At 45.4% G+C, this 26,730-nt stretch overlaps 1 protein-coding gene across 1 annotated transcript; it reads left to right on the top strand.

Annotated features, from left to right (window-relative positions):
* The first annotated feature begins 2,837 nt into the window (after positions 1-2,837).
* On the top strand, positions 2,838-3,966 carry LOC124659484. Its single transcript, XM_047197351.1, has 3 exons — positions 2,838-3,008; positions 3,097-3,276; positions 3,391-3,966. Exons 1-3 carry the CDS (start codon positions 2,838-2,840, stop codon positions 3,964-3,966), a joined length of 927 nt encoding a protein of 308 aa, XP_047053307.1.
* The last annotated feature ends 22,764 nt before the right edge of the window (positions 3,967-26,730 follow it).

Below are 26,730 nucleotides of genomic sequence, written 5' to 3'. Positions count from 1 at the left end.
ACGCTCACTCCAAGTATATACTGCGAGAGCATGAATAAATAAAAATAGTTATCCAGCATCCGCCCTGCACAACCCTATATCGATCTTTCTGCAGATTTCCCGTTTTCGAATAAAGGCCACGGATCCAGGTGCGCGCGTGGTCAGAGTCGCGTCAACCAAGTTGTTCAGTCTTGAGTCTTGAGTCGCTGTGTCAGCTGTAACGATGTCGGTCAGACGTTTAGTTCGGCCACTGCCTTGCTCTACTGTACCTTGATTGAAAAATAGGAGGAGAATATATGAATAGCCCTCGTCAAGTTTACGTGGCATATATTTCCTCGATCGTGTGTTCCATGAGGCTATCTCCAGCGGTCTGACAGATACGATTTGTATCCATTTGTGTCAGGGCATGATCACGAAAATCGATCACATGTTTATACGTTTTTGCACCTTCTTCAGTGGGTGTGTCTATTTTTTTTCACCGTAATGAACCTAGCATACATTAATTAGGGTGGAGAGAGAGATGCAGTGGCAAGCACATGGCCGTGCCATGTATTAAATCATGAGAGTTGAGAGAGGGGGCCAAGCAAGCCAAATGGACGTGTGGACGCATCCACGCAGATGCATTCAAGACGCAAATTTGCTCCCGAAATATGTCCCCACGAACAGCATGGTTAGTTTGTGTCAGGCCGCTCGGCTGGGGACATACGTATATTTCAACCGCGCAAATACAAACGATCATTTTACGTCCATTTGGGTCGGACCAAGATGCCCTGATGTCCATCTCTACAAATTCTATTTGGGTTTCATGTGTCGTCGTTGAGTCTACGTGCTATTCTTGGATAAAGATCATGTATGCATCTAGCCTCAGACAAAACCCCAAATTTGTTAGTGTAGGACCCTATTTTCCGCACCGATGTGGGATGGAGGGGCAATTTGCCTGCATCCGCCCTCCTGGTGGGCGGGCTCAGGTAACTCTTCTTGTTGGGTTTTCTCCTTTTCTAAGTTATTAATTTTTATTTAATAATATTTAAAAACGAAATTTTAGGCTTTTTTAGCAACAAATTTGTTAAGATTAAAAATACATACAAATCTAAAAAAATTATAAATACCCATGTTTTAAAATGTTCATCTCTTTTAAGAATAATATTTTGAAAAATCTTAAGAAATAAAAATGTTCATATTTAAAAATATTAATTTTTTTCAAAATTGTCGAGACTTTCAATCAAAAAAGAGAAACAAAAAAGAAAAGAGAGAAAAAACAGAAAAAAGAAAAACCAAAAGAAAACCAACAAAAATAGTGAGGAACCAAAAGAAACAAGAGAACCAGAACCTTCCTAGAAAGGCAAACCGAGATCCCCTCCCTCGCTACAAATTTAAAGATAACATTGATGAGGTTATTATAGGTCTAAACTGCTTCATGGGAAGGTGGTCAAATCTGCCCCATTTCCCCCCTCACCGCTCTCAACCCACTACAGTACCTGCCCCCTTTCTCCTCCTCGCCGGGCCTCTCCCTCCTCCTCTCCGTCGGAATAGCCGGCCGGAGATGGAGAGGAGACGGCGCCGGAGTAGTTTTTAGGCTTAGTGTTTTAGTTTTCGGCGGTTTGCCGGTAGTTTGGAGTAGGGTTCAAGATCCTCTGGATCAGATCTTGAACAGCCTGTGTTCGTGGCTCCATCGTCTCGAGCTCCGGTGGTCGGAGACGGCGAGATCTGCCGCCCCAGGGATCTCCACGCATAATATCCACACCTGCTACCCCTGGATCTGCGTTGTCGGGCTTCCATCTCTTCCTCCTCTGGCCGGCCATGGTGGCGAGGAGAAGAGGAAGGATGGTGCCAGTACCTGCGCATCTGGAGGTATGCAGGGGTCTCCTCCAAGCCTAGCGTGTCGACGCTGCGTCAAGCCGGCGCCGCTGGCAGACTCTGCTGTTCTTCCATGGTGGAAGACAGAGAGATCTGCTTCTCCGGTGCGCCCCTGCTTCAATAAGCGTCTTCGTCAACTCTGCTTGGGTGGTCTGCTTCGCCTTCATCTCCTCTTGGCCGGCCTCAGTGGCGAGGGGGAGGAGAGGATGTCTGCGACTGCGACGACCCTGCAGAGGCGGTGCTCGAGGTGTCTGGAGCGAGCAACCTCGGCAGCAGCCTCCAAGTGTTGGCAAGCTCCGGCCGTCGCTATGCTTGGCCATAGGGTTGGCCCTGCTGCGCTCGGACTTGATTCGAGCTTTCTCCTCCAGCGTTGGAGGTTCTTCTTCGACTACGGCGTGGCGATGAGCGTTGCTTCGTCCTGAAGTGGTTTCATCCTCGAGGATGGTAGCGACGGCGACGCCGGTGTGTCCTCTTCTGTCGGCAATGGACTCGATCGCGTTTCTACGCGTCTCTGCAGGGTGCTTAGTGCAAAAGATAGGGACTTGGTTGTAGTTTTTCTTTTCCTTGAGATCCTCTATGTAACTGTGCTCCCACCGACGATTTAATGCATGATCCATGTCCTTCGGGACCTACCTTGTTAAAAAAAAAAACTGCTTCATGGAATCGGCTCCCTTAACTTTAGGGATCAACAAGATAATCTAGAGTCTACCTACGCATATGTACGCACGCACCGTCCTGGATTGGATGCGCTAACCTAATCTATCTACTCCATGCAACAAGAACAACAACAACAATAACAACAAAAAAAACTATCTAGGACGGTCGACACGCGGAGCGGTGACGCGACGCGACGAAACGTGCTAAGCCCCACGTGTTCAGCCACTCATCACTCTCTCAGTGTTCCACGCAGTGGTTATCTCTGCATGCTCTCCGGGAGATTGGAGACTGGGAGCAGAGAATGGTGGCTGAGCTGATGAGCTGAGATCGATCCCCGTTCGCGCATGCCTTACTCTTCCTGTTCTGTCGCGGCGCGCGGCGCTCTCTCGCTCCGGCACCTGGCCGTGGCCGCCGTGCAGGTCCCGGCGCTGCTCTGCCTCGAGGCCATGCTCTGGGCCGTCGCCTTCCTCACCTTCCCCTTGCGCATCCTCGCGGCCGCCGACAGAGAGCGCAAGGTGACCAATTAGCCGTCAACCGCCGGCCTCTGCTCGTAGTCGACAGTAATAGCTAGCTCTGGTTAATTCTTGCGATTTTGTTGGTCAGCTGGACCGGCTGCTGGGGGAGATGCAGGGGCAGATGGAGAAGGTGGTGTGGGAGAACAGGGACCTGGAGCAGAGGCTGCGGGCGGCGCTCAAGGAGCAAGCGGCCATGGAGGATATCCTCGACGAGATGGAGGAGGAGCAGGAGGACGCCTTCGCCAGGATCGACGTGCTAGAGAGCCAGGTGTGTCTAGGAAATATCGAATCGATCTGCCCCCATGGAGGTTCTTGGAGAGCAGGGTGGTGGTCGTGGTCGACTGATTATAAGTTTCTTGGTGTTTGTTTGCTTGATCGGCAGGTCAAGGCGCTGAAGAAGGAGAACATGCGTCTCAAGGAGCACAAAGGCAAGTCCATGTGGGACAAGGCGGCCACGGCGGCAACCGGCGGTGGAAAGGCCGAGGACGACAAGCGCCCGGCGAAAGCGTGGGATATCGCCGAGGAAGACGAGAAGGAGGTGGCCGTCGTCTTATCCGGCACCTCCCCGCCGTCGATCGTGGACTTGGAGGCGGTGGAACGGGAGGCCCGGCGGATGGAGGTGGCGGCCCGGCGGCGGAGCCTGTTCAGCGTGGGCATGTCGCTGGCGGTGGGCGGGATCGCGTGGTCGGCGGACGCGCCGTGCCTGCCGCTCCTCGCGGGGCTCCTCACCGTCGTCGGCATGTCCATGTGCAGCGTCGCGCGCCTCTTCCGAGCGCGCAGGCCGTTGGCGCCCGCCGCCTCCGGCTCCGGCGCCGTGGCGCTGCTGAGCCTCAACTGGTTCTTGCTCGGGGTGCTCACGTACCCGATGCTACCGGGCGTGGCGCGGGTTGTGTTCCCGCGCGCCGCGCGTCTCGCCGGCACTGCCATCGCCTGGTTCGCTGTCGCTGCACCCGTGTGAGAGTGGCGATCGACATCTGTTCATCCATGCGTCCTGTTCTTGAGACCGTGGGCGGCGGCACGGTTACTGGTGTGACTCGCTATAGCAAGACCTAGTACTGGGGCAATGTTCCATATTAGCACACCTGAATGAAATAAAGCAAAGCCGTGATGCACAGGCTGGGGCTTAACTCTCGTTTCGAAAAATGTACTGAATGAGCAACAACTAATATAAAATGGAGGAGTATTAACGTATTGTAAAAATCAACCAATGTATACTTGTTTTGTACGAGTGTAGACTTTTGTAGGACGGGCTACACATATATATAGCTCCTTTCTTTGAAAATTTCAAAAATAGCATTCTAAGTTTCAAAAGAAATCTGATAAAAAATCTAGATGTAGGCAATGTTGAGTTCTATCATTGTGTAAAATTTGAACCCCAGATATCATATATTTGAGGCAGCAGAAAAATGACAAAATTTGACAGATTTTGATATTGTGAGAGCTTGTACTATCTACGAGTATTATAGAAATTCAGAATTTTTTCATTTTTTGCATAGCCTTGAATATAAGGTATTTAGAGTTGCAAATTTGCATGCGGGTAGAACACAAGATTATCTATATAAAGATTTATTTTCAGATTTTTTAAAAACTATAAATATTATTTCTGATTTTTTTAAAAACGAGTTACATGTAGCTAGCTCGAGCGACGTTTGTGGTTTTCCTGTTTTGTACTTCATATATACCCGAAGCTACCACTGCTGATGCTATAATCGTTCGTATAGGTCTCAGTCGATTCAGAATCCGTAGTCTCTCCATCTAGGAACAAGACTTCTATATTAACTCAAACTTTTATGTTAGGATTAAATTTATAAAATAGAATATCAATAAATAGGATATTAAATTGCTATAGCATTGCGTCAAGATCTGTTACACTTATTTAGACGTAGTTTAAAAAAATACCATAAATTATGTAGACTTATAAGTAGTTCAAGAAAAAAAGATACCATACATTTCGAAAATAAAATGTGAATTATATGTGGCAAAAACATATCATTAGAAAAACATATTTTATGAATTTAATGGTATAAATTTATGACATAGTAGTATAATTTATATTTTATTTTTCAAACTTATGGTCAACTTTTTAAAACTAGCATGTAAATCTAATAGCTCTAACTTAAAATAAAAGTTAGATGCGCATTCACACGGGTTAAGGATAAATTAGGAGCCTAAGAACAAGCAATTATTCTTGGTCAATTGCTACAAATAGTATTATATTTATATCTAGATACATCCAAATCGACAACAACCATTATAGAACGTATTAAACTTTTTAAAAATATAAATTAAAAGTGCATTGTAAGGGGCGTGTAGAGGTGCAAATGGCCATCACTAGCACACCTTGACCTAGCGACGGTGCAGCTCCTCGCGGCGTGGCCATGCTCACTGAACGAGCAAGGACCCGCAATATCACAGCCTCCTTAAGCTTCGGCGCAGGCTAGGGCTTGGTCATGGCCTCCTGACCTCCTTTTCCTCCTCCTCATAGTTGAAGTAATCGTTGGCCTCCACCTTCTCAGTTTCCTCCTCCTCCTCCTCCTCGAAACATGATGTCGGGAGCTCCACCTTGTACTCCGGTCGTATCACCGCAGCTCGGGAGATCCATGCCTCGTGTCACATCCATGCGGCTTAGACGACCTCCAAAGAGCGTCGGAGTCGTCTTGCCGCTCGCGGTACTTGGCGATAGAAAGCTAGATTTCCACGGCTGCGCGCCATTGTTGATCCGGAGGCCCCGCTACATCTGGCTGATGTTGAGTGTCCCCCAAGGGATGGTACTGAGTAGTTCAACGATCACATGATGCAGATCTGGTGGGGCGCTAGCCGGAATCGCTGGCCGCGGAGGGGAGAGTGCAACTGATTTGGGCAACGGATGAGGGGGCACGACGTGAGGGAAGTATGTAGTTTTGCCTCGATTCCACCCTCAAACCCAGGTATATATATGTAGGGATTCGTAGCATAGAAAACAAAAAATTTCCTACCGCGAGAACGCAATCCAAGCCAAGATGCAATCTAGAAGATGGTAGCAACGAGGGGATGAACGAGACTAACCCTTGAAGAGTTCCAAAGCCTACGAGAGGAGGCTCTCGTTGCTGCGGTAGACGATCACTTGCCGCTTTCAAAAGCGCGTAGAAGATCTTGACGGTGCCACAATCGGGCAGCACCTTCGTACTCGGTCACACGTTCGGTGTTGATGAAGACGACGTCCTTCTCCCCGTTCCAGCGGGCAGCGGAAGTAGTAGATCCTCCTCGGAATCCCGGCAGCACGACGGCGTGGTGGCGGTGGTGGTGGAGAACTCCGGCGGGGCTTCGCCTATGCGCTGCGGGAGTATTATGTGGAGGAGGAGAGGCTAGGGTTTGGGGAGAGGGGGTGGCTACGGCGCCGGCCATGGGCAACCCTAGGTGGTGCGGCCAAGAGTGGCTGCCCCCCTCCCTCTCCTCCTCATTATATAGGTGGAAATCCCCAAGAGTTGTAGTCCAAGTCTTCGAATAAGACCCCAACAACAAAACCTCCCATAAGTGGGAAACCTACTCAAGGGGGGAGTCCTACCCAAGGTGGGACTCCCACCTTTCCCTTAGGTGGGGTGGCCGGCCACCTATGGTGGAGTCCACCTGGGACTCCACCCCTTAGGGTTTGGCTGGCCATGCAAGGTGGAGTCCCTCCGGGACTCCACTTTCCATGGTGATTTCTTCCGGATTTTTCTAGAACCTTCTAGAACCTGCCATAAATGCACCGGATCATTTCCAAACTTGGAATATGACTTCCTATATATGAATCTCATTCTCCGGACCATTCCGGACCTCCTCGTGATGTCCTGGATCCCATCCGAGACTCCGAACAAAACTTCGAACTCCATTCCATATTCCATATCTACTTAAAACGACATCAAACCTTAAGTGTGTCACCCTACGGTTCGCGAACTATGCAGACATGGTTGAGACCTCTCTTCGACCAATAACCAATAGCGGGATCTGGAGATCCATAATGGCTCCCACATATTCAACGATGACTTTAGTGATCGAATGAACCATTCACATACGATACCAATTCCCTTTGTCACGCGATATTTTACTTGTCAGAGGTTTGATCATCGGTATCACTCTATACCTTGTTCAACCTCGTCTCTGACAAGTACTCTTTACTCGTACCGTGGTATGTGGTCTCTTATGAACTTATTCATATGCTTGCAAGACATTAGACGACATTCCACCGAGAGGGCCCGGAGTATATCTATCCGTCATCGGGATGGACAAATCCCATTGTTGATCCATATGCCTCAACTCATACTTTCCGGATACTTAATCCCACCTTTATAACCACCCATTTACGCGGTGGCGTTTGATGTAATCAAAGTACCTTTCCGGTATAAGTGATTTACATGATCTCATGGTCATAAGGACTAGGTAACTATGTATTGAAAGCTTATAGCAAATAACTTAATGACGTGATCTTATGCTATGCTTAATTGGGTGTGTCCATTACATCATTCATATAATGATATAACCTTGTCATTAATAACATCCAATGTTCATGATTATGAAACTAATCATCTATTAATCAACAAGCTAGTTAAGAGGCTTACTAGGGACTCATTTGTTTGTTTACATAACACACATGTATCAATGTTTCGGTTAATACAATTATAGCATGGTATGTAAACATTATCATAAACACAAAGATATATTATAATAACCATTTTATTATTGCCTCTTGGGCATATCTCCAACAGTCTCCCACTTGCACTAGAGTCAATAATCTAGATTACATTGTAATGTACCTAACACCCATGGCATTCTGGTGTTGGTCATACTTTGCCCTAGGGAGAGCTTTAGTCAACGGTTCTGACACACTCAGAAACATATGTATTTTGCAATTCATTTGCGTCTTCACGCATCACTCATTTTCCAAATAAGTCGGCATTAAATATGTTTGGTCTTCTGGTGGAACCTTAATTCCGCGGTCTGAAATATGTCACTAATATTGTCATACACAATATAGCTTCAAAGTTACGACACTATCGGAACTACACCAAGTTCTCAAAGAACCTCTTGACTTAACATCCTCAGTCATTGTCAAAACAACGACATATTCTGCCTTCGTTTGTAGAATCCATCACAACATTTAGAACTCTTCTAAATCTAGAATTGTGCTACCTTTTTAAACAACACTTAGCCTAATTTTGAGATTGAAATTTTATTTTTATATGTGACAAAACCAATATCGGTGCAACACCTTACAACGATTTGTTTGTCATTTCTCCATACAAAACTATTTATATATATCCTTGGTTCTTCTAATGTACACAGGGATATTCTTACTGTTTGTCCAATGATTATCACATGAATCATTCTGGTATATGCTCCTAACATTTTAGAGCACAGGACATCTGATTGTGTACATATTAATTGTGATCTAAATCACTCATGTGTTTTTACTCATTGAGTGTCAGATACACTCAAGTTTTGTTAAAACTTCACATGACAAGAACATTTTCTTAATATTTCTATATTGAACTACTTCAATATCCTTTCTATGTACTTTGACTTAAACTTATTATGTGTTTCAATCTATCTTCATAGATCTTGACACTAAATATGTTTCGAGTCCATATCCTTTCATTGAAGTTAATTCTCAATGAAACCTTTTATAATCAAGTATATAATTACATCATTTATAACCAACTATATGTATCTACATAAAGTATTATAAATATGTCTCGAGCGCTCCCACTTAATTTCTTGCAAATGCAAGCCTCTTCATCGTTTACGATGAAATCAAAAACTCTTTGACTATTTCATCCGGTGAAGATTCCAACTCCGTGATACTCACTTCATCCAATTGAAGTTCGTTTACCTATCTAGTATTCCACGGACTAGCAAAACAATTGGTTGTATCTTGTATACACCTTTAATACACACTTATGTTAAGTAATGTATTTTGCCATCCTACTATCATATCTCATGAAAGAAATATGTAGCGATTACTAGAATAATCCACATAGACTATAAGCATTGCTACGGAAGATCTAATCTTATCGTAGTCAACTCTTTGAACTTTGTCGTAAACAACTTTTCGTCAAGTCGAGCTTATTCAAGGATATTCCATCCAAGTCCATCAATTTTATAGATCCGTTTACTTTCAAAAAGTATTCATCTATCTTGGATTTCATGACGTATAGCCATTTTAACGGAGTCAGGGCCCATCATAACGTCTTTGTATGTAGTTGGTTTATCATTGTTCAAAAACAATCCTTTTTTCACAAATCATTTATTTGATCACAAAGTAAACCATACCTACAAGGTTCAATAAGTACTTCGATCTCCATGACTATAACATTTTGTAGACATGGGAGCCATGATCGTCGTGACCGCTTCCGGAACCAATTCCGATGCTGCGCTACTTTGATCATTATGCTCAGGTTCATAAACCTTATCAAGTCTTATTGTCCTCCCACTCAAATACTTCGCTAAAAACAATTTCTTGGAGATAAGTAAGAAACATCGACAAACCCTTTTGTCTTTGTCTCCATAGTGGAAAGAATTCCCAATCAATTCTGTGGGATAACCAACAAAGACATTCATCCGATTTTGGTTGTAAACTTATTTACTTTATGCTATTCATTCCAAATTTTAAGAAAGGACTATTAGGGTTCATACCCATGCCATAACTCGTATGGTGTCATTTCAACAGATCATGATGATGCTCTTATTTAGTGTAAAAGCGGTAGTCACTAAAACATAATCCACAAAAATATAATAGCATCAATATTTTATCTCATCATTGACCCAACAAGGTTTGGATACATCTCTCGGATACTCCATCATCACTATGATACTCCAAGAAACGTGAGTTGTAGAACAATTTCATAACTCTCTTAGATGTTCGCTAAAACTCGTAATTCAAATATTTCCACTATGATCCAATCATAGATATTTGACTTTTCTATTACGATGATTTCCACCTCATGCTGAAATTTATTTGAATCCATTCAAATGTTTCAAACTTCTTCCTTATCGAATATATCCACATATATATACTCAATTCATTGTTGGAAGTTTTCATGAAGTAGAAGAATCTCCCGCACAACCTATGCCCAGTGAACCACATACATCATCATGTATTTTTCCACTAAGTTAGTTGCCCGTTCAACTCTTGGCCTATGAACGGTATTTCAGTCATTCTCTTTAGAAAAAAATTTGCAAGCGCCAAACGATTCAAAAATCGAATGACTCCAAAAATCCATTTGCATGGAGTTCCTTCATGCGTTCCTTTCTAATATGACCTAAATTGCGGTTCCACAAATAAGTGGAATTCAAATCATTTGCCTTATGGCATTTTAGCATCAGTATTATGTATGTGTGTTTCACCATTAAGATTTATAATAACTTATCCATCGTACATGGAGTAATGTCATAATTTGAACAACTCATTGTTTTCATTTGACCAGAGCAAAATAACAATTATTAAGTTCTTTATTATAAATTCTAAGGGCTAGATAGGATGCCAACGACGAACATAATAATACTTTATTTTTGTTCCAGAAGTGCATTCCTATCATATTCCTTGTCAGTCACTTAGGCCATTGTATTCTTGTATTGCGTTGTTTTGTATGACATTTCATACCAACCAATATGGTACTAATACCCAAGAATTTCATTGTGTGACCAAACTAGGAATACAACCATAACATGTATATCATGTATATACACACGAGCTAGACTTTCTAGTCTTCTCTTTTCTTTACGCCAAAATATCTTTTGTAGTTTCTCTTTTAGCTTTCCTCATTATTCGAGAAAATATTTCACCTTCAATAACTTCTAGGTTTGTTGGTCAAATACCAATAACCTTGAGGTTCTTACTTTGAAGTTGATCATCATATGACAAGTGTTTCAGATTTCACTATTAGTAACTTTGTAATATGATGAACAATTTCACTCATAATTTTATCCATCATATCATGACGACTTTTCGAGACCATGTATGTACATGCTAGGCTCGTAAAGTTTAACCTCAGTATTCGCATGTGCAAATCTGGCTTGCACCCGTTGTATGCACACGTAGAATCTATAACACCCGATCATCACGTGATGCTAAGAAACGACGAGTCTTAGCAACGGTGCATACTAAGGATGATCACTTCAAGGATATGCGAATATCGTTAGTGCCCCAATAGTTGGAGGATTGGGACGCCTTGCGTCTTCAACCTTCCTACATTCCCATAAAACTTATGAGTTTATGTAGTCTCACCAAATTATATTCTATCATCTTGCAATAAGGTCTTAGATATCAAATATATCTCATACCTTGATTATTTATGAAAACAAAATTTTCAGCTCCTTACTTTTCAAACAGATTTGAACTTCAAGTTTCACGGAGACAAGATAACTTTAGGTACTAATTGAAACCATAGCTCTTTGAATCAACAATGTGAGGTTTACTAAAAGTTTGCAATAGGACTTAATGATTTCTTGATTCTTTAACAATACGGTACCAGTCAGTAAAGTTTCTTGTCAGATTTTAACGAGTATTTCTATCTCAATTACAAGACTAGCGCTTGGTAGAAAACGGATGCCAATACTACAAATTAATTCAAAATACTACTCAGACTATGTTTATGATAATTAGCTCATGTTTTAATCTAATTACTAATGAACTCCCACTTAATACAACATCCCTCATAGTTGTTAAGTGGTACACGATCCACATCCACTACACCAAAACCGATCATCACGTGAGATGATGTAGCTTCAATGGTGAACATCAACATGTTGATCATATCATCCATATGACTCGTGTTCAACCTTTCGGTTTCCGTTGTCCGAGGCCATGTATGTACATGCTAGGCTCGTCAAGCAAACCCAAGTATTCCGCGTGTGCAACATGGCTTACACCCGTTGTATGTGAACGTTGAGTCTATCACATCCGATCATCACGAGATGCTTCGAAACGACGAACTGTGCAATGGTGCATACGAGGGGAGAACACTTTATTATCTTGATATTAATGTGAGGGATCATCTTATAATGCTACCGTCGCGATCTAAGCAAAATAAGATGCATAAAGGATTAACATCACATGTAATTCATATGTGATATGATATGACCCTTTAGTCTTTGCGCCTTCGATCTTCATCTCCAAAGCACGGACATGATCTCCATCATCAACGGGCATGATCTCCATCATCGTCGGCGTAGCGTCAAGGTCCATGGCGCCGTCTTCATGATTGTTCACCTCATGTAGCAACTATTACAACTACTTTGAAATACTACTCAACATGAAATTTAAAGACAACCATAAGGCTCCTGCCGGTTGCCACAATACAATAATGATCATCTCATACATATTCATCATCACATCATGGCCATATCACATCACCAAACCCTGCAAAAACAAGTTAGACGCCTCTAATTTGGTTTGCATATTTTACGTGGTTTAGGGTTTTCGAGTAAGATCTAATCTACCTACGAACATGAACCACAACGGTGATACTAGTGTTGTCAATAGAAAGAGTAAATTGAATCTTCACTATGGTGGGAGAGACAGACACCCGCAAAGCCACTTATGCAATACAAGTTGCATGTCGAACGTGGAGCAAATCTCATGAACGCGGTCATGTAAAGTTAGCCCGAGCCGCTTCATCCCACCATGCCACAAAGATGCAAAGTACTCGAAGTAAAGACAACATAAGCATCAACGCCCACAAAACAATTGTGTTCTACTCGTGCAACCATCTATGCATAGACACGGCTCTGATACCACTGTAGGGATTCGTAGCATAGAAAACAAAAATTTCCTACCGCGAGAACGCAATCCAAGCCAAGATGCAATCTAGAAGATGGTAGCAACGAGGGGATGAACGAGACTAACCCTTGAAGAGTTCCAAAGCCTACGAGAGGAGGCTCTCGTTGCTGCGGTAGACGATCACTTGCCGCTTTCAAAGCGCGTAGAAGATCTTGACGGTGCCACAATCGGGCAGCACCTCCGTACTCGGTCACACGTTCGGTGTTGATGAAGACGACGTCCTTCTCCCCGTTCCAGCGGGCAGTGGAAGTAGTAGATCCTCCTCGGAATCCCAACAGCACGACGGCGTGGTGGCGGTGGTGGTGGAGAACTCCGGCAGGGCTTCGCCTATGCGCTGCGGGAGTATTATGTGGAGGAGGAGAGGCTAGGGTTTGGGGAGAGGGGGTGGCTAGGGCGCCGGCCATGGGCAACCCTAGGTGGTGAGGCCAAGAGTGGCTGCCCCCTCCGTCTCCTCCTCATTATATAGGTGGAAATCCCCAAGAGTTGTAGTCCAAGTCTTCGAATAAGACCCCAACAACAAAACCTCCCATAGGTGGGAAACCTACTCAAGGGGGGAGTCCTACCCAAGGTGGGACTCCCACCTTTCCCTTAGGTGGGGTGGCCGGCCACCTATGGTGGAGTCCACCTAGGACTCCACCCCTTAGGGTTTGGCTGGCCATGCAAGGTGGAGTCCCTCCGGGACTCCACTTTCCATGGTGATTTCTTTCGGACTTTTCTAGAACCTTCTAGAACCTGCCATAAATGCACCGGATCATTTCCAAACTTGGAATATGACTTCCTATATATGAACTTTATTCTCCGGACCATTCCGGACCTCCTCGTGATGTCCTGGATCCCATCCGAGACTCCGAACAAAACTTCGAACTCCATTCCATATTCCATATCTACTTAAAACGACATCAAACCTTAAGTGTGTCACCCTACGGTTCGCGAACTATGCAGACATGGTTGAGACCTCTCTCTGACCAATAACCAATAGATGGATCTGGAGATCCATAATGGCTCCCACATATTCAACGATGACTTTAGTGATCGAATGAACCATTCACATACGATACCAATTCCCTTTGTCACGCGATATTTTACTTGTCAGAGGTTTGATCATCGGTATCACTCTATACCTTGTTCAACCTCGTCTCCGACAAGTACTCTTTACTCGTACCGTGGTATGTGGTCTCTTATGAACTTATTCATATGCTTGCAAGACATTAGACGACATTCCACCGAGAGGGCCCGAGTATATCTATCAGTCATCGGGATGGACAAATCCCAATTGTTGATCCATATGCCTCAACTCATACTTTCCGGATACTTAATCCCACCTTTATAACCACCCATTTACGCAGTGGCGTTTGATGTAATCAAAGTACCTTTCTGGTATAAGTGATTTACATGATCTCATGGTCATAAGGACTAGGTAACTATGTATTGAAAGCTAGCAAATAACTTAATGACGTGATCTTATGCTATGCTTAATTGGGTGTGTCCATTACATCATTCATATAATGATATAACCTTGTCATTAATAACATCCAATGTTCATGATTATGAAACTAATCATCTATTAATCAACAAGCTAGTTAAGAGGCTTACTAGGGACTCATTTGTTTGTTTACATAACACACATGTATCAATGTTTCGGTTAATACAATTATAGCATGGTATATAAACATTATCATAAACACAAAGATATATTATAATAACCATTTTATTATTGCCTCTTGGGCATATCTCCAACAATATAGCGCACTGTTATCACCAGATTTTGGCCAAATCAGGAGATGGGCCGTAAGTGAGATGGGCTTGAAGGATATACACGTAGAGGATCTCTGAAGCGGCCTGACACGAAGAAGTTGGGCTAAACTGCCCGTGTATCTGTATTATAGTAGATCGTATCTTAATTTAGAAGTTAGAGTTTTACCCGTGCACGGTTAGGTGCACGCCTGAATTAGAAAGTCCCCGGACTATAAATATGTATCTAGGGTTTATGAAATAAACAACAACCAACATTCACCACAAACCAATCTCGGCGCATCGCCAACCCCCCGTCTCGAGGGTTTCTTCCGGGTAAGCACCATGCTGCCTAGATCGCATCTTGCGATCTAGGCAGCACACGTTTATTCGTCTTCCATGCGTTGCTCGTACTGAAGCCTTTTTGATGGCGAGCAACGTAGTTATCATAGGTGTTTTAGGGTTAGCATTGTTCTTCGTATCATATGCTATCGTCGTGCAACCCTTAGACATCTAGCCGCCCTTACGCCTGTCACGGGTGTAAGGTCGGCACCCCGCTTGATCATTGTTTAGTAGATCCGATCCGTTATGATTGCTCCTTGTTCTTCAAGGATTAGTTTAATATCTGCAATGTTAGGCCTTACAAAGGGTTGGAGGATCCAGCGGCGTGTAGGGTGTAGTTTGCTAGCCCTAGACAGGATGTTCCGAGGATCAACCTCGTGTTGGTTTTTAGGCCTTGTCTAGGATCGGCTTACGATCACCGTACGCGAGCGCGAGGCCCAATCACGAGTAGGATGTTCCGATTGTGCGGTGAAAACCCCAAATCGTAGTAGGTCGCTTTAGCTTTATCTTGATCAAGCAGGACCACCATCCGATCGTACACCTCGTACGTATCATGGGTGAATCGGCTCTTTGAGCCGATTCACGAGACAACTCGAGAGCCGATCGAGGCTCGTATTTAACGTTCACGTGTATGCCATGCGGGAAACTAAGCGAGGCATCATCCAACACCTTCACGACCAGGTATAGGTCGGGTGGCACGCCCTTGCATCGGCATCGTACGTGTGCGCGGAAGGCTTTGCGGGCCGTCGCTCGGAGGGACCGAGGGCCGGCCGCGGCCTGGGAGATTCCCGGCTCTACGGTGTTGCCCGTCGCTGCCCGCCGGTGGGTTTCTGACCGCAACACATTCTGGCACGCCCGGTGGGACAATCTTCGACATCCACCGCATCGCCATCTACATCCGAGATGGCGGAAAGCGCTCCGGTCAAGTACGAGGATCTGACTGAGGAGCTCAAGAAGAAGCATGACGAGATCAAAGCAGTCCTCGAAGACGACCTCATCGGCTCTTTTCATAGAACCCGCTCACATGGCATCAGGTGGAAGAGGTTCTCACCGACGGCGCGCTCGATGGAGTGGACCTGTCCTCCCCGTCGGAAGAACGCACCGGGTCGCTGCGTCGGGAGATCAACTTCATGGTGGCTCATTCGCTGCACCGCCACTCGAGAGCACTGGTGAACACTTTGGAGCGTGTCGCTCTGCGCGTGATCCGAGGAAATCATGAGCCATCGGTATTCTCCGTCGGGACCAGCTGCGGGGACTTACCAAGGAGAGATGCCACTCCGGTCCCGTCCACCGCTGCCGTTCGCGTTGGCAGCACCAGAAGTGCCGAATTCATCGGCATACGTCGTCTACAAGATTGGTGGTGACCCTAGTGACTACCAATTCTTACATGAGGCGCCTAAGGAGATCCCCCACGGATACACGTGCGCATACATGTCAGACTGCAGATGGCGGGAACTCTCAAACCGAGGCTGCAACGGCGGGGACTTACGGAACAGCGGGGAGGAACGTCGGGAACAGATCTTGAGAAGCGAGACGTGGCTAGCTAAGTACGCCACTCCGACAAACCTCCGGAGCTCAGCTCCTGCGGTTGGCTCAGAGTTGGAAAAGCAAGCATGGCTGGCTAAGTATGCTACCCGGCGAATCTTCGGGGTTCGACGCCTTCGGCCATCACCGCGGATCAGATTTGTACAATTCGAAAGACCGGTTCGACATGATGCCGAAAAGGAGGACAATCGGCTATTCCAAGCCGTACCCCAACGAGTACGAATTGATCCCGCTACCACCCAAATATCGGCTCCCCGATTTCACAAAGTTTAATGGATCGGATGGTTCCAGCTCCATCGAGCATGTGAGCCGATATTTGGCACGGCTGGGCACGATCTCGGCATCGGACGAGCTGCGTGTGAGGTTCTTCGCACGGTCCCTCACAGGATCGGCTTTCGGGTGGTACACATCGCTGCCACCGAACTCAATCCGGACTTGGAAGCGGTTGGAAGAACGGTTCCACGAGCGGTATCACTCGAGAGGCTTCCGAGGCTGGCATTGCCGATCTAGCACAAGTACTACGAAGCGCGGGAAACGGTGGCGAGAATATGTTCAGCGCTTCGGGACCATTAGGAACCGATGTTATTCGGTTCATGTAAGTGAAAAAGAAGCGAGTCGAGTTGGCGGTGGTGGGCCTCTCATCATCGATCAAGGACGTGGCCTCCCAAGCGAGACTACCCTTCACTAGCGCACATGGTGCGAAGGCGTCGGCATATGAACAGCGCCACCCAGATGTTTACCAGGATAAATTCAAGCGTGCGGTGGTCCTGGTTGAGGCAGATGAAGATCAAGGTGCTGCGGGAGATCAAGAGGTAGCAGTGGCTGAATGGATTCGGGGGGCAAGCCCCGTGACCTGTAGGTGGGTTAAGCCACAAAGTCCTCCAAAAGGGTTTGACTTCGACGTGACCAAAGCTGAGCAGATTTTCGACCTCTTACTCAAGGAGAAGCAGCTAAAGTTACCCGAAGGCCACAAGATCCCCACGGTGCAAGAGCTGAACGGAAAGCCATGCGCAAATGGCATAACACGTTCACCCACGCCACCAACGATTGCAGGGTGTGGCGTCAACGGGTCCAAATGGCGATAGAACAAGGGCGGCTAATTTTCAGCCGATACGCCATGAAGGTCGACACACCCCTTCCCCGCCGTTAACATGGTGGAGTATACTTACCATGGAGGGTGCCAGCCAGATTTCTCGTGCCATATCAACATGGTAGGACCTGGGCACCACTCTGGTAAGGATGGAGATGAGGGCAGCTGCTCTCATAGCAAGGACACAGAGGAGGCCGCTCCACGCGATCGGCTCCGCCACGACGGCAAGCGCTACATCACAGAGGGAGAAGTGAGGAACGTAAGATACCAGCGACCTCTCTCTGATCACCTCCTCAACAAGTATGTGGGTCAATACGACCAACGCCGGCGATACAACGACGATGATGAAAAAGATCGTCTGGCTAGGGACGACAGGAGACGTCGTCGGCAGGATCGCGACGAGGAGCGACATGAGCGCCACGCCAAGGAGAAGTCGAGGGAGAAAGACGACGAGGATAGGCACTGGGACTGCCCCTTCTTCAGACACTGCTGGGATTCAGGAATGAGCCGATTGCCTACAATCGGCAACTGCCCAGAATGTAAACAAAAGAAGAAGGATGCAGCTAATGTGTCCGTGTTCAAACGTCTAGGGCCTCTCCCGCCTCGGAACAAGCATGCTGAGTCCGCTCGGGTGGAAGATCTCGAGGAACTAGAGGACGATGATGGAGAAGAAGACAAGTATAATCGGCCAAGGTGGTGCCCTGATGGGCTCAGCCGTTCCCAAAAGCGAAGGGTTCAACGACTACGTGGGTTGGAGGAAGCTGAAAGGTTATACCTGCACACGTTGAGGAAGGCGCGGCCCGATCTGGCCGCTAAAATTCAGCGAACCCTGGACGGAGAAGGTCGGCCACAAAGGAAAGAGTGGCGCCCCAGACAAAAGAAAGCCGATGATGAGACATCGGCTGGCACAAACATGGTCTTCATCCTTCCAGCGGAGTTTAGCGCTCCAGGATTAGACGAAGCACCTGTGGCACAACTTGACTGCGGCCCACGGCTGGTCACCTTTGAGAAGCCACGAGAAAGCATCGACGTGACAAAGGACGGGGTTAGGCTGGTTTTATCCACCGGCCTGACCGTGTAACAAAAGCACCATCGATAGTTGAACGTGGCGATGCCGATCCAGGTGATCGGCCCCAAGGATTGATGGAGGAAAATTGCAAAACCTTCATCGAGCAAGCAACATGGAGGCCGATTCCAGCAATCAGCCAAAATTATCCTCACCTTACATTCTGCCTGGGTTCAGCATTTGATCCAACAGGGAATACCTGAAGAGCCGATACCCTCAATTACTTGAAAGAATCGGCTCGGGGGCACCCAGGTGGATAAAACACGAGGATATGAAGTGGAAGTGTCTTTCGAATGCCCAGCAGCCCAAGATATTCTTTGATGATGGGTATTGAAGTATGGGGGCCGATACATAAATCGGCCGTACAAAATTAAAAAAAAAAACTCCTCAATGGAATGGTTTGGTGGCTCAGGTCCTCTCTTCAAGAACCTCCAAATTCTTTTTGCAAGTATTCGAGTCCGCAATATCAGCTGGGGCAAGTTTGAGGGATCATGACCCTGACCAATGCCAAGAGCAGCATGGACGTGCAGATCAGGTTAAGGATGGGTTGCATCAATCCGCCAAAGGAAAAGAGCCGATCTGATCAGCAAGGCGCAAGGAGTGGACTGGAAGAGCTCGGGGGCAGCTCACCCTGAAGGTTCTCTGCTCTGGGGAGCCGATTTTGTTGAAATCGGCTGGCTCTGCATTATGACTTGGAAGCCGATGGTGGCACATTTGGTTGGCTCACTGCTGTTCTCGCCTTGATTGAGGCTCGGGGGGCAACTGACTACGTAGATATTCTGTTCTTAAGAAGCCGATTGAGATTTCATCGGCTGGCCCTCCATCATAATCTTCTTCAAGGGGATTGGGCAGGTTTGAAGAATATCACTGAATATCTGAATATCCAGAGGTATCGGCTTCAGCGTCAAGTCGTTTCAGCAGCGGTTCTGGGGCTCTCTTAAAGGCGTTGGTCTTCCACATTGTCCACCAGAACTCAAGGGCATCAGTTGGAGAAATGAAGGACTGATGCGTTAGCATCGGCTTATTAGACATTGACCAAGTTCACGATCACTCCGACGTCAAAGAGATGAAGAACGGATTATGAGAGACCGATGCGTTGCCATCGGCTCATTGAGCATTGGCTAAGTGATGATTGGCAGAATCAGTATGAGGGGAAATCGGCTAAATTGGCATGAAGAAAATCGGCAAAATCAAATTGGGGAATTTCTTCATTGATAAACGAGATTTCTTACATAGAAGAGCTGATTGCTCTCAAAAGGAAGTACTAAGGGGATACATTGCCCCGTCTACTACTACTGATCCTATGCTAAGGGTCCTATCTACGGGACGTCGCTGCCCTCGTCGTCACCATCGTCGCCGCTGTCGGCGCTGCTCCCGGCGGGCTCGTCGTCGCTGCTGTAGCGACCGCCGGCAGGACCTTCGTTGTCCTCATCCTCCTCCTCGTCGTCGTCGTCGTCGCTGTCGAAATCGCTGAGATTCCCCGGCCAGGGGCAGTGGTGCTTGGCCGGCGGCTCGTCGGAGGAGCTGTCGTCCTCCTCCTCCTCCTCCTCCTTCGCCTCCTCGGAGGAGGTGAAGTCGTCCCAGGAGAAGCGATCGTCATCGCTCTCCTCCTCCGATTCCCCGTCGGCAAGGAAGCGGAGGTCGCTCTCCCCGTCCGTTGAGGACTTGTCGTCCTCGGACCAGACGGAGAAGTCGTGGCCGGGCTCTTCCCCGGCCTCTATGGCGCGAGGGATGTTGGCCGCATGGACCTCCTGTGGGTCCCGTTCTGGTGTCGGCTCGTGGGAGGAAGAGGACTCGATGGAAAGTCCCGATGCGGCGGAGGAAGAAGAAGACATGGTGGCGCTGGAGGGCTTTTGGAGTGCTAATGCAGAGAGGATGAGGAGGAGAACTGTTCGATGCGGTTAAATAAAAGAAGATGGAGTGGAGGTTTAATGTTCGAACAGTTTTCGAGGAGGTGGTGCCAAAAAACTGTCAAATCGTGCAGAGAAGTTGGGAAGGCAAGTCGTCATGATGAAAAATACTGCGACAGTTCTGCTCTGCCACGACATGACCCGACGAAGGAAAATCATAATGATTTTGGAAATGTCATTTCCAAAACCAGGGGGGCATGTGTTATCACCAGATTTTGGCCAAATCAGGAGATGGGCCGTAAGTGAGATGGGCTTGAAGGATATACGCGTAGAGGATCTCTGAAGCGGCCTGACACGAAGAAGTTGGGCTAAACTGCCCGTGTATCTGTATTATAGTAGATCGTATCTTAATTTAGAAGTTAGAGTTTTACCCGTGCACGGTTAGGTGCACGCCTGAATTAGAAAGTCCCCCGGACTATAAATATGTATCTAGGGTTTATGAAATAAACAACAACCAACGTTCACCACAAACCAATATCGGCGCATCGCCAACTCCCCCGTCTCGAGGGTTTCTTCCGGGTAAGCACCATGCTGCCTACATCGCATCTTGCGATCTAGGCAGCACACGTTTATTCGTCTTCCATGCGTTGCTCGTCTCGAAGCCTTTTTGATGGCGAGCAACGTAGTTATCATAGGTGTTTTAGGGTTAGCATTGTTCTTCGTATCATATGCTATCGTCGTGCAACCCTTAGACATCTAGCCGCCCTTACGCCTGTCACGGGTGTAAGGGCGGCGCCCCGCTTGATCATTGTTTAGTAGATCTGATCCGTTATGGTTGCTCCTTGTTCTTCAAGGATTAGTTTAATATCTGCATTGTTAGGCCTTACAAAGGGTTGGAGGATCCAGCGGCGTGTAGGGTGTAGTTTGCTAGCCCTAGACGAGGATGTTCGGGGATCAACCTCGTGTTGGTTTTTAGGCCCTGTCTAGGATCGGCTTACGATCACCGTACGCGAGCGCGAGGCCCAATCACGAGTAGGATGTTCCGATTGTGCGGTGAAAACCCCAAATCGTAGTAGGTCGCTTTAGCTTTATCTTGATCAAGCGAGACCACCATCCGATCGTACACCTCGTACGTATCATGGGTGAATCGGCTCTTTGAGCCGATTCACAGGACAACCTGAGAGCCGATCGAGGCTCGTATTTAACGTTCACGTGTATGCCATGCAGGAAACTAAGCGAGGCATCATCCAACACCTTCCCGACCGGTATAGGTCGGGTGGCACGCCCTGCATCGAGCATCGGACGTGTGCGCGAAGGCTTTGCGGGCCGTCGCTCGGAGGGACCAGGGCCAGCCGCAGTCCTGGGAGATTCCCGGCTCTACGGTGTTGCCCGTCGCTGCCCGCCGGTGGGTTTCTGACCGCAACACGCACAGATGTGCCGGGATTGGGTATCCTGGTAACTATTTCCGTGCCAGCCCAGATTAGTTGTCAAAATTTTGGTGCAAAACCGGATACGTTATCCAGGACATCCAGTTAACTAGGATTAGTTTGGGGCAAAAATTTGACGCAAAACCGGATAACCGTCGGGCACTTATCCATGATCTGCTAGTGAAAGGACACAATCCCGCCTAGGGGGGGTGAATATGCAGTTTAATTCTTTTATAATATGGGCTTAACAAATACGAAATAAAAATATCGTTTAATTTGTCAAGCACAAAACCTATATAACTAGGTTCCAGCTATGTTTACCAACAACTTATGGTAAGCAAGAAAAAGAATTATTTGATAGCAAGAGATATAACTTTAATCACAAAGGCTATCACAAATTAAAGTGCATAAGTAAAGAGCTCAGGTATAGAAATAACCGAGCCACACGGAAACGACAATATATCCCGAAGTTCCACACTCCGTTGGAGCAGTGTGGAGGCCAAAGCACTCTAAACACCACGAAGGGCTCACCGTATTCTCCTCAAGCCTTCTCACCAAAACGGAAGTTCTCAATCCACTATGAAACCTTGAGGGTGGCGAATGAACCCGTATAAGCTTGGAGCAATCTCCACAACTTAACTATGGCTCCTAACAAATCTCAAAGAAGGCCGCATGCTTAAGGATTATCCACAACTTAATTGTAGACCCCAAGAACAACACTAAGTTACAAAGCCACCTAGGGTTCAAAGACCCAAGAGAAACAAGCTTCAGGTACAAGAACCAAAAGGAAATAAATCATGAAATTTCACCTCCATGTATCACCGCGGAGAACTGAAACTAATGCAAATGCAATAGCATGAACCTCATGCTTAAACTCCACCAAAGCTACAAAAACTATTAGAGGAATAATAGAGAAAGACCAAAGAGAGGAGAACACCAAATTTATCAAGATCTAGATATGGGGATCGGATGAAGCTTGCTACCCGCATGGGTAGCTACACACCCATGCAGTATACCAATATGCAAGCCATATTAACTTGTTATAGCTCAGTTTCCTAGTAGAACGTGGAATTCTAGTGTATAAAAGTGGTTTCCGAATTTTGATTTGAACTTTTTTTTGTCAAAGTCAACTCAATATTCAAAAAGTCAATGCAAAATACGTTGGTGAGTTGACTTTGATCAAAAAATATTCATATCAAAATTCGGAAACCACTTTTGTACACTAGAATTCCACGTTCTACTAGGAAACCGAGCTAAAACAAGTTAATATGGCTTGCATATTGGTATACTGCATGGGTGTGTAGCTACCCATGCGGGTAGCGAATGCACTCTCATATGGGGATTCACTAAAAAAAAGGAAGATTTTGATTGGTAGGATTGTAGATATAGATTTCCTCTCTCTTTTCCCTCAAATAGGTGCAAGAATCATGGAGGGGTTTGGAAGAAAGAAAGTGCAAGAGAGTCAAGAATAGAGGTAAACAAAGCGTGCTCAATAACTTGATAAAGTTTTGGGAAGAAGACCCCTTAAATAGCCCCCTCACGGAATCTTACTGTTAGAAAGGGGCAACGGATTTTTGCGATGCCCGAAATGATCGTCTGGGCAAGACTACTCCAGCTGGCCGGACTCGGTCGGGCTGGACGGAACAAATTTGGCGCAAAAAAATGTGAGATCGGGCGCTCGGGACTTAAACCGTATCGAGGCAGGAGCACTTCGGGAAATTGGTCTCGTGTGGCACGACTAATCAGCTGAAAGTGCATGGAGCTCCTTTGTGTGGTTTTGGTAATTATTGATAATTCCTACGGACTAATGGTTCATTGAGTTATATTTATTGTATTTGTTCATAGGTAATGCTTAAACCATATATTGGCTCAAGGTTGCAACAAGAAGATCAAGTGACAAGTATGTCTTGAAAACGAAGATGGAGTGAGCTCAAGATGAGTAAGTTCAAGAAGAAACGAAGTGTAAGTTCAAGATGAGCCATCACAAATCTTTCTATTCTTAATAGGTGATCCCATTTCTGTTCACATGCAGCCTATCCACCTCATCAAACATCCTTGACCAATCCGAACTTGCCAAGTCATGCAAGTCTTACACCATCATTCACCATGTCATTATATGAAGCCACGTCACCCTAAATAGGAAATACATGTTCAGCGCCTATGCAGCCGTAACCGAAAGGGTGATGTCCCATTATTTCCTTGCAATTCTCAGTTGTAACCGAAGGGTGAAATGCTGAAATTAAGCCGTCAATCTACCATTATTTCTTTGCAATCAATCTACCTTAATGGCCCCTTACACCTTCCCACCACCATAGGCAGGTCCTGAATAATCAATATGACTTCTATTCTCACCACTATACGAAGGAAGTGTATAATCACCATTTATCTCCATTCCATATCCTTCTATTCTCTCTCACGATATCATGTCCACAAGTTGAAGAGGAAGACTGGAAGTAGAGGAACACGGAACTTCAGTACTACAGTGGAAGGGAACACACGCCACGCGACACGACAAAATGCGCTGCAAGGTCCATCTCTACCGAGCACCCCACGCAAAAGGTTGTCCTGCAAGTAAAATTTATACGCCTTCCTTCAATTATTCAGTTTTTGGTGTGTCCAGGAAATATGTTTATTTCGACCCTTCATTTCTTTTACTTCTGCTCTCATGTTTGTAGATTGGTGGCAGTTATGGGATGAACTGATGATTCTCTTGACAATGAAAGATGAATCGCGTTAGTCCGATATTCATTTTTTTTATTGCTGCTCTCATGTTTTGTAGATTGGTGGCAGTTATGGGATGAACTGAAGATTATCTTGACAATGAAAGATGAATCATCTTAGTCAGGTATAAGTTATAACAAGTCCATTTGTTGTTATGGCATTTACCTATTCCATAACAAGTTTACTTTAATTTTTGGCTTACGATGCATTACAATATTTTAATTGCGGCAAATTTGAGAGTCAAGACAGCAAGGAAAATATATCGCTTCACCAGTCAGGTTCCATTTCTTTTTCTCTACTATTTAGTGTCACTTCGTTCTTTTAAAGTTTCAAGTGATAGTTGCATGGTTTCCAGCTATGCCAAAAATACTCTTATTCCCTATAAGTCTCTTATCTAATCAGTTTTCATATTTTTCATGTCATGTGACATGGAAAATGTCGCATTTAACAGTCATTTCTCTATATTTTTGACATGGATATACCACCATAGTTGCAGAGAGTGAAAATGTTGTTGGACACTACATCTATGACATGGCAGTGAAAAAAGTCCCATTTAAAATAGTTATCTCTGGCTATTTTACAACATCATTTTTGCCACCACGGATTCCAAGCCTGGTAAGGATGCTTGAATTAAAGCCTGGTAAGTCTGGTGGGGATTTTTGTAGGCATGTTAGGGTACTCATATTTTTTTCATGGATGTTTCATGTTTGAGAACCATGGACTCACTGTTTCGTTGACAAAGATAATACTGTATAACATTATCTGTTCCAGGGTTTCAATACGGGCAACAAGCATGCAATATATACTTTTCTTACTGACTTCCAAAATTATTACCTTTGGAGCTCCTTTATAAAATCTTAATCATTGTTGGATTTCTGTACTAATGCAGCTATTACAGTTCCGTTTTCCTGTTGGGCAGATGTGTGCTACCTAGGTAACCTTTAGCCTGCACGCAATTTAACATGTGTTTCTCTCACAAGGCTTTCTCACAAAAAAAACAATGTGTATTGGTGCCTCAAACAGAAGGCACATGGCATTTTTTTTTTGTTTTTTTACAAGCATTTTAGTATTCGTGCTAGCTTGTAAAATCTGCATGAATTATTACTATGAATTAGCCTACCAGAAATTCTTCCATTGCAATGGACATAAATGCATTTATAAGGATCTGATTGTGTTCGATAATATTGCGCACTTATTCTTTGCCAGCATTATGGTGCAACAATACACTTTTCTGAATTTACTCATTTAAGTGTTGTGTCATAGATATATTTTTGCAAAACAAATTCCGCAGCAACGCGCGGGGTATCATCTAGTAGATCATATGATTGAATCTTGCCATCTATACGGAGATTTAGGATATATAGATATGCCAAAGAAATGTCTCTCTCATAGTAGAGTAGAGCAACCGCATGACTTTGTCAAGCCAACACAATCCAAAAGGAGTTCCATCTTATTACTATCAAAATCGTTATCATCTAGCTAAAGTGAAATGCGGATGGTTAAGATTTATTTTTGATAGATTTCTTTTACCAGAGTCTTATAATGTAGTAGAGAGACTGATTTATAGGATAGATGACCGCATGATCAAAAACATTCTCGAGTGAATCAGTCGATTGTATCCTCTCTTATAATCCTGCACCGCGAGAAAAATGACACGTCTTCCTGGTAATTGTTCTTCAACTTCATCGCCATGTTAGATGACAGTGCCACGATTGCTTCTGACGCAACGGATGCTGCTCCTGCCGCCAAGGGCATTGATCTTTCTGTTGTTTTGTCGTTGGTCATACCATCTACCAACTTACAAGTGACTCTCCCTGTACTGCTACTCCTTTTAATGGTTAGTGCATATGCAGCGGGTGTAGATGTGCTAGGTTTATGCATGTCACCTGTTGAATGTCTAATGTGCGTAAGCTATTCAATATTGAAAATTTTACTCTCATGATTTATAATTGAATCAAATTAATTTTAATATTACTAACTATTTCAACATAAAGTTGGCATTTAGCTTTATAAACCTTAGTTTAATGTAGTCTCTATATATTTTAACATTGACGAGTTGCACCCGAGCTGGTGTGCTCCTGTTAAATATCTGGTAGAGGTTGCTCCGCATGTCAGAGGAGACAGGACCCACAAGAAAATGTGTTACTTTTACGT

This window comes from Lolium rigidum, chromosome 6, assembly GCF_022539505.1.
Source record: "Lolium rigidum isolate FL_2022 chromosome 6, APGP_CSIRO_Lrig_0.1, whole genome shotgun sequence".
In the NCBI taxonomy this organism is placed as follows: Eukaryota; Viridiplantae; Streptophyta; class Magnoliopsida; order Poales; family Poaceae; genus Lolium; species Lolium rigidum.
This window is presented reverse-complemented; position numbering and strand designations above follow the sequence as displayed.